Here is a 9,373-nt window from a genome sequence, read left to right as displayed (position 1 = left end):
TTATTCACCGCTTGCTCTTTACAAAAGACTGATAGCTTCACAGAAACTGCTGACTCTCATTCCCACTGCCAGTTGTTAATAAGGAGACACCTGGCTCGGTGGCCAAGTACACTCGCCATTGTCAGGCAAAGAGTTTTCTGGTCTGAGCCGTTGCACTCTGCAGCCCCAGTCTAGAGACGGAAAAGAACCCAGGGCATACACGGCTGTGATTCCCCCCATGGTTGAATGGCCTGCTGACTGATTCGACTCGCACCATGTGCTCCTCTCTGTAACGTCAACAAAGTAAATCTGAAGGTCAGAGGGTCACACTTACCCTCTAACGAGTCCATTTTCTAAGTAGTTGACCTGAATGAACTTGCCAAATCGGCTCGAGTTGTTGTTGTGAGCGGTTTTTGCATTTCCGAAGGCCTGTCAAAAAAAATTAGGGAATTAACCCAGATCGAGCAGACAACTTCACCCAGCTTCCACAGGGAACAGTACCAGCAGATGAAACACCCCACATCCCCGCTACCCACACCCCCACTCCAGGGCTTGAGCATAAAAGTCCAGGCTGACACTCCAGTGCAGTACTGAGGGAGTGCTGCACTGTCAGGGGTGCCATCTTTCGCGTGAGACGTTAAACCGAGGTCCCGTCTGCCTGCTCGGACGGATATAAAAGATCTCATGGCACGATTTAAGAAGAGCAGGGGAGTTCCCTCTTGTGTCTTTGCCAATATTTATCCCTAAATCAACATCACACACAAAAAAATTATCTGGTCATTATCACATTGCTATTTGTGGGAGCTTGCTGTGCACCTGCTGGTTTCTTACATTACAACAGCAACTTCAAAAGTACGTCATTGGCTGTAAAGCACTTTGAGACGACCAGAGATCTTGAAAGGCATTAAAGATTGAAAATCCTCCTTTTCTTTTATTTAAATCTGTGACCCCTCCACCCCACACCTCTCCCCGTCGGTGACCCCTCCACCCCACACCTCTCCCCATCGGTGACCCCCTCCCACCCCACACCTCTCCCCATCGGTGACCCCTCCACCACACACCTCTCCCCATCTGTGACCCCCTCCACCACACACCTCTCCCCATCGGTGACCCCTCCACCCCACACCTCTCCCCATCGGTGACCCCTCCACCCCACACCTCTCCCCATCGGTGACCCCTCCACCCCACACCTCTCCCCATCGGTGACCCCTCCACCCCACACCTCTCCCATCGGTGACCCCTCCACCCCACACCTCTCCCCATCGGTGACCCCCTCCACCCCACACCTCTCCCCATCGGTGACCCCTCCACCACACACCTCTCCCCATCTGTGACCCCCTCCACCCCACACCTCTCCCCATCGGTGACCCCTCCACCACACACCTCTCCCCATCTCTGTAACCCCCACCACCCCACACCTCTCCCCATCGGTGACCCCTCCACCCCACACCTCTCCCCATCGGTGACCCCCTCCACCCCACACCTCTCCCATCGGTGACCCCTCCACCACACACCTCTCCCCATCTGTGACCCCCTCCACCCCACACCTCTCCCCATCGGTGACCCCTCCACCACACACCTCTCCCCATCTCTGTAACCCCCACCACCCACACCTCTCCCCATCGGTGACCCCTCCACCCCACACCTCTCCCCATCGGTGACCCCTCCACCCCACACCTCTCCCCATCGGTGACCCCCCTCCACCCCACACCTCTCCCCATCGGTGACCCCCTCCACCCCACACCTCTCCCCATCGGTGACCCCTCCACCCCACACCTCTCCCCATCGGTGACCCCTCCACCCCACACCTCTCCCCATCGGTGACCCCTCCACCCCACACCTCTCCCCATCGGTGACCCCCCTCCACCCCACACCTCTTCCCCATCGGTGACCCCTCCACCCCACACCTCTCCCCATCGGTGACCCCTCCACCCCACACCCTCTCCCCATCTCTGTAACCCCCACCACCCCACACCTCTCCCCATCAGTGACCCCTCCACCCCACACCTCTCCCCATCGGTGACCCCTCCACCCCACACCTCTCCCCATCAGTGACCCCTCCACCCCACACCTCTCCCCATCTGTGACCCCCTCCACCCCACACCTCTCCCCATCTCTGTAACCCCCACCACCCCACACCTCTCCCCATCGGTGACCCCTCCACCCACACCTCGCCCCATCTGTGACCCCTCCACCCCACACCTCTCCCCATCGGTGACCCCCTCCACCCACACCTCTCCCCATCGGTGACCCCCTCCACCCACACCTCGCCCCATCTGTGACCCCTCCACCCCACACCTCTCCCCATCGGTGACCCCTCCACCCCACACCTCTCCCCATCGGTGACCCCTCCACCACACACCTCTCCCCATCGGTGACCCCCTCCACCCCACACCTCTCCCCATCGGTGACCCCTCCACCCCACACCTCTCCCCATCGGTGACCCCTCCACCACACACCTCTCCCCATCGGTGACCCCTCCACCACACACCTCTCCCCATCTGTGACCCCCTCCACCCCACACCTCTCCCCATCTCTGTAACCCCCACCACCCCACACCTCTCCCCATCAGTGACCCCTCCACCCCACACCTCTCCCCATCGGTGACCCCTCCACCCCACACCTCTCCCCATCAGTGACCCCTCCACCCCACACCTCTCCCCATCTGTGACCCCCTCCACCCCACACCTCTCCCCATCTCTGTAACCCCCACCACCCCACACCTCTCCCCATCGGTGACCCCTCCACCCACACCTCGCCCCATCTGTGACCCCTCCACCCCACACCTCTCCCCATCAGTGACCCCTCCACCCCACACCTCTCCCCATCTCTGTAACCCCCACCACCCCATACCTCTCCCCATCTGTGACCCCCTCCACCCCACACCTCTCCCCATCTGTGACCCCCCCCTCCCCACACCTCTCCCCATCTCTGCAACCCCCACCACCCCACACCTCTCCCAATCTCTGTAACCCCCACCACCCCACACCTCTCCCCATCTCTGTAACCCCCACCACCCCACACCTCTCCCCATCTGTGACCCCCTCCAACCCACACCTCTCCCCATCGGTGACCCCTCCACCCACACCTCGCCCCATCTGTGACCCCCCCTACCCCACACCTCTCCCATCTCTGTAACCCCCACCAGCCCTACCCACCACCAAGTCTCCCGTTCCCCTGACATCCCTCCTTTTACCCCACCTCGGCCCCACACTCGAATTCCCTCCCTAAACCTGACCACCTACCTCCACTCCTTTAACACCCTCCTTAAAACCTCCCCTTTGACCAAGCTTTTGGTCGCCTCTCTTCCTCGCTACTTCTTTGCCTCAATGTTTGACTTTCCTCTGAAGACCCTGTATACACGAGGGTGGTCAACTCTGGTTGGACTGTATTCCAGGAGGTTTCATCAGGTAACGTCTCACCTCCAACTATCAACTGCTACCATTAGTTTCCTGACTCGTCAATCCCTACAGTGATCCATCAGCAATGGCAGCCACAGTACTCAAGCTGCAGAAACCTCTCTATCCATCGCATGGTTTCCCTGGTTTGAGTGTGCCTGCGCTGAGACTGTGCTGCATCCTGAGAGCTTGGCAACCCTGCTGTTTCCAGCTAGAGAAAATTGGGAGACGAACCGGGAGTACGTGGGAGAGCGCAGGCGGGAATGGTGCACGGGAGCTGTGACTTTTCTCCCGGCACATTCGCGGGTTGTATGGGGGATTAATTGTTAATTCTGGAGCAACTGGCAAACATTTTTTTTTTTAGTTGATTGTCAGGATGTGAGAGTTGCTGGCAAGGCTGGCATTTATTGCCCATCCTTAGTCACCCTGAGAAGGTGGTGGCGATTTGACAAAACTGAGTGACTTGCTAGGGCACTTCAGAGGGCAGGTCAAGCGCCAGCCACATTAGTGTAGTACTGGAGTCAACTACAGGCCTAGACCGGGTAAGGATGGCATTGGTTTTTATGTCAGACTATTTCAGAGTCACTTTTACAGAGACCCACTTTGTGGTTCCAGAATTCAAATTTTCAGACTGCCTTGTGGGATTTGAATTCACATTCTCTGGATGACTAGTGCTGTAATGTAACAACTGCACCACCATACACACAAACCTCAAAATAAGTCACAGTAGTTGTAATAGTGACGGCACGGGCCCAAAACTGTACTCTGCAATTTGGAGGGAACTTGTAACTGACTGGGGGAGTGACTTCACCAGGTACAGTGAGACAGCAGGGTTTATAATAAACTCACCATGAACAGCACCAACTTCACTTCTCTTTTCAAGTTTTTAAACTTCTCTCCCCCCCCCCCCCCCCGCCCTTACAGTCAACCCCCACCCTCCTCCTCCCCCCTTGTGGCAATGCTCTGAGGCCTCATGCTTGGAAAAGCAGACGGGATCGTGAAGAGAATTCACAAATACCACTCAGAGTTCCAAATTCAGCACCGACACTGCAGAGTCCCAAACTACAACCTCCATATAGTGCAGGTGACTGGGACACATGGGAGAGGAACACCACTGGGTGAATGTACCCAAGAGATTGGCTCAGTAGAGTTGAGGCACTAAAGTCAAACAGGTTAGACAACACCCTGGTCTCTGCTGCGTGAACTAGTCTTGGGGTATGTATTGGAGACACTACAATTGGCCTCAGTGTCCTCGGGTGATATGAAGGTGCCGCTGGAATCGATCTTGGGGAGGTGGGAAAATAAATACAACACAGTCAAACTATGGGTACTGAGCAAACAGCAACATCCCGGAAACCGGGTGGGGGGGGGGGCACCCAGCAACATTCCGGAAACCGGGGTGGGGGCACCCAGCCACATCCCGGAAACCAGGGGGGGGCACCCAGCCACATCCCGGAAACCGGGGGGGGGGGGGGCACCCAGCAACATTCCGGAAACCGGGGTGGGGGGGGGGGGCACCCAGCCACATCCCGGAAACTGGGGGGGGCACCCAGCCACATCCCAGAAACCGGGGTGGGGGGGGGGGGGGCACCCAGCCACATCCCGGAAGCTGTGCATTGACAGGCATCATGTGGCGTTGTTCAGACAACAGGAAGTGGCTCATTGTATTCAAGCAATTGCTACAGCCAATCATGGACAAGACAAATTCAACATAATGTACAATGGTGATTGGCTGAGGATCGGCCCCTCCCCAACATTGAGCCAGGATAGTTGTGATATTTCACCCTGGAGGAGGAAACAGGAGTGGGGGCTTGGAACACATGGAGGCACGAGTGGGAAAAGGAACAGGCAGGAATGGGATCAGGCAAGAACGGGAGCTGGAGCAGGAACAGGCAAGACCGGGAATGGGAGGTGTGATGTATTCCTGTGTTTATGAGCGTGCCCAGTGCATGATGACATCATTAAGCATGTGATCTGGCCATCCTGGAGGAACATTTCAACCCTAAGCCTCTCGAGATAGCAGACAGCTACAAATTTGGAACCAGAAATCAGAAGAGTAGTGAAACAGTTGGTGAGTACATTGTGGCATTGAAGAATTTATCATTACATTGCAACTTTAGTACATTCTTAGACTGTTCGTTACAAGACAGATTTGTGTGCGGATTTGCGGATGAACTAATCCAGTCGAAGTTATTAAACGCACAAAATCTTACATTTGAGCTAGTGTGCAAGATTGAAGCCATCTCCATGGTAGAAGCAAAGAACATTTGGGAATTTTGTCCTATGCAAGTGACTAGTCCAGCTTCTGTCCACTGTCAGAAGGCACCCACCATGTCTAAAGCAGAGAGACCTAATCAGACAAATGCTGTTAATCAGGGTTTAGTGACTAGTTATCACTGTAATGACAACCACATGGTACAGGCGTGTCAGTACAGAAATGCCAAATGCTTTAATTGCCCAAAGGTTGGCCATATTGCAACTGCTTGCCAAAAGGCCAAAGCAGGAAAGAGACTCCTTCTAACAGTAATGGAAAGCAGCAGTGTAACAAGGGTGGAGTTCACAAGCTCAAAGTGAATCCAGAATGCCGAAGTGAATAGGAACTAGGGTTGTACAGCATTTATACCACTAGCAATCACTCAAATGACAGACTTTTGTACAAAGGTGCTGGTCAATCAACAGAATATCAACATGTGCATCGATGTGGCTGCTCAATTATGAGTAGAGACACGTTTGAGAGTGAATTCAGCAACATACCTCGAACTGAGAGCACAGTTCAGTTGAAAACCTCCTCTGGTGAGGTGTTAGAGACATGGGGACAAATGGAGTGCAATGTCCTATATAAGGGCAGGTCCCTCAAGTTACCCATTGTTATAGTGAGATATGTCAACAAAACAATGTTAATTGGCAAAGACTTGCTTCGTAAGCTGAAGTTAGACTGGAAGCAGGTTTTCCAAGTTGAATTGACCAGGATGGGCAGATCACACGTTTAATGACCTCATCACACACTGGGTATGCTCATAACATAGGAATACATGACACTAGTGTAACGTTTTCCTATATCATGAGCTTGCCCAGCACGCAAGGAAATTAAATGTGTGATCTGGCCATCTTGGTGTCTGTCATTGTTTACAAATCCAATATATAACAGAAATGGGATCAAAGTGCGAAAAACATTTTTTTTTTACTGCAATCGGCAGTAGAGACCGTGCTGAACAAAATAAGCTCACTCCCAGTGACCTATCTACTTGGACGGTCAAGACTTTTAACTGTTTATGTTGAGACTCCTTGTTTCTAACATGTGGCTACACTCAGTTGAATGGATTATGCAGGGTCCTAGTGTCTCATTCAAATAGTGAGTTTGCTCTGATTAAAGCTGACTTAGCTTCTGTATCACTGTTACAGTCACAGCAACGTGTTTACTGGGTCACTGTTTATAGTCACAGCAACGTGTTTACTGGGTCACTGTTTACAGGGTCACTGTTACATTTGAAAATGGGACAAAATGGCTGTGCCCACAGGATCCAATGGGAGAAGAGGAATGTATGATAGAGCCCGAGCATCGTTCAATTCATACATTAAAAGAATGGACAAGATCTTATATTGGAACTCAAAAGGCAAAAGCAAAGAGGCCCAGACTCAGAATTAGACAATTCTTGAGCTCAAGAAAGCAATTTTGCTAAGGGAGATTAGCTCAGAAGTGTTTGACACACTAACAAACCTTCTTGCTCCCAACAAGGCAAAAGGTGCGTCATTCAAAATAATTACCACCAAGTTGGACAGATCACATGTTTAATGACATCATTATGCACTGGACATGCTGATAACATTGGAATACATTACAGGAGAGAGCAGGACAGTCCAGCTGCAGGACTGTCCAAAGTTGGAACCAACACAGAGAAAGTGAATACGGAATTGGAAGTTTGTGCAGGAAGAGATTGTCAGTGTTGGTGCAGACAGTGCTGCTCCCAATCAGACGGAACAGCAGTGAGCAAGCTTCCTGACCAATCACTAGCTGTGTGACCACAGCATGCAGGCGCTCCCATGCTGTACTATTAGGGATGCACAGTAAATGCTGACCTTGCCAGCGACACCCACATCTCAAACTGTTACTGCGTACACGCATCACACCGAACACCTCCAACACTCACTCAAATTGAAGGATTCAGTTTTCAGCACAATTTTCATTTACATTGAGAAAGTGAGAGAAACACACAAAAAGATCGTTGAACTATACAGCACAGTGGCGCAGTGGTTAGCACCGCAGCCTCACAGCTCCAGCGACCCGGGTTCGATTCTGGGTACTGCCTGTGTGGAGTTTGCAAGTTCTCCCTGTGTCTGCGTGGGTTTTCTCCGGGTGCTCCGGTTTCCTCCCACATCCAAAGACTTGCAGGTGTAAGATAAATTGGCCGTTGTAAATTGCCCCTAGTGTAGGTAGGTGGTAGGGAATATGGGATTAATGTAGGGTTAGTATAAATGGGTGGTTGTTGGTCGGCACAGACTCGGTGGGCCGAAGGGCCGGTTTCAGTGCTGTATCTCTAAATTTTAAAAAAAGGAAGAGGCCATTCAGCCCATCGTGCCTGTGCTGGCTCTTTGAAAGAGCTATCCACTTAATCCCACTCCCCTGCTCTTTCCTCATAGCCCTGCAATTTTTTCCCCTTAAAGTATTTATCCAATTCCCTTTAGAAAGTTACTATTGAATTTGCTTCCACCGCCCTTTCAGGCAGCACATTCCAGATGCATAAAAATAATTTCTAAAGGGGCACAGAGAGCGAAAGAGAAAGAGTGAGATACATCATCTCAGACACCATCTCTCTCTGGGAGAAAATGCAGTCAAATTCTCGGTCTGATTTAGAGTCACACAATATAATGAATCACTTTTAAACTGTAGTCATTGTTAATAGGCAAAAACAGCAGGATCTCTCACACAGTGCACTGAGGCAGCGCAGAGCAATATTCCACATGCAATGTGCTGGGGGAATGCACAGCAAGATCCCACACGTAGCACACAATGGCAATGCACAGCAAGATCCCACATGCAACACACCAAGACAGTGCACAGCAAGATCCCACACACAACACAAAGCAAGATTGCACACACTGCTCTGAGGCATCACACAGCAAGATCCCACATGCAGCACACAATGGCAATGCACAGCAAGATCCCACATGCAGCATACAATGGCAATGCACAGCAAGATCCCACATGCAGCACTGAGACAACGGATCATTTCATCTAATTCTGGAGAATTTCCTGTTCTTCTTGGCAGACAATTCTCAACATTCACCTGTATACCCAGCCCTTGCCCTGCCCCACTCCGTCCCACACCTGGATCTGCACCACTGCTCCCCCCATGCCACAACCTGCCCAGCCCCTCAGGCCTCACACACCCAACCCCATAATCAGATGGTCATTGTCAGCAAAACTCAGGACTGCCTCCAATCAGAGTTGGCAACCCTGCCCTGACCCGGCTTCTCCATTTTGGTTTAGTCTGTGGATTTTGCCCCAGTCTGAATATTTTTCATTCTTTTTGTGGTCAGAGTTGATGCCCTCAGGACCTCCACAGACATGGTGATACAGGCCAGCTCACAGCAAGGCTCAAGCTCCTGGGATGCCCCTGGAACATCTCCATTCCAAAGGTACAAGGTGTGTCACACAGTCAGACTATTTTAAATTTAGATCCTTTTTAATCATTATACGCCCTGAGTAATAACAGCCCAGCACAAAATAAAGATCCAAATAAAATAAAAGCCCATCTGGATTAAATTATAAGCTGTATGGGGAGGCAAATCAATGACAGGCCTACCAACGTCCTGCCATAATCTCCTGCTTCACCACAGCTCTCCAAATATGGGAAAAGACCCTGAGAGCACAGAGAAGGACTGTGCACCCTCCTCCCCTCCCCCACCCAATGCCAATCATCCTCTTACTCAGCATCGGAAGTTGAGACACTTTGAAATAAGCTGCAAGTTACAAGGCTTCAAGACTCCAGTTTCCT

The 9,373-nt window shown here is 51.9% G+C and overlaps 1 protein-coding gene across 1 annotated transcript in view; it reads right to left on the bottom strand.

Moving 5' to 3' along the window:
• LOC137351331 (unconventional myosin-IXb-like) overlaps positions 1-9,373 on the bottom strand; it is a 146,308-nt gene that overhangs the window by 77,377 nt on the left and 59,558 nt on the right. Inside the window, 2 exon segments of the mRNA XM_068015768.1 lie at positions 200-266; positions 314-408. Of these exon segments, the coding sequence (XP_067871869.1) occupies positions 200-266; positions 314-408 (162 nt within the window).

The sequence above is a fragment of the Heterodontus francisci genome, chromosome 36, assembly GCF_036365525.1.
Source record: "Heterodontus francisci isolate sHetFra1 chromosome 36, sHetFra1.hap1, whole genome shotgun sequence".
Taxonomy (NCBI): domain Eukaryota; kingdom Metazoa; phylum Chordata; class Chondrichthyes; order Heterodontiformes; family Heterodontidae; genus Heterodontus; species Heterodontus francisci.
This window is presented reverse-complemented; position numbering and strand designations above follow the sequence as displayed.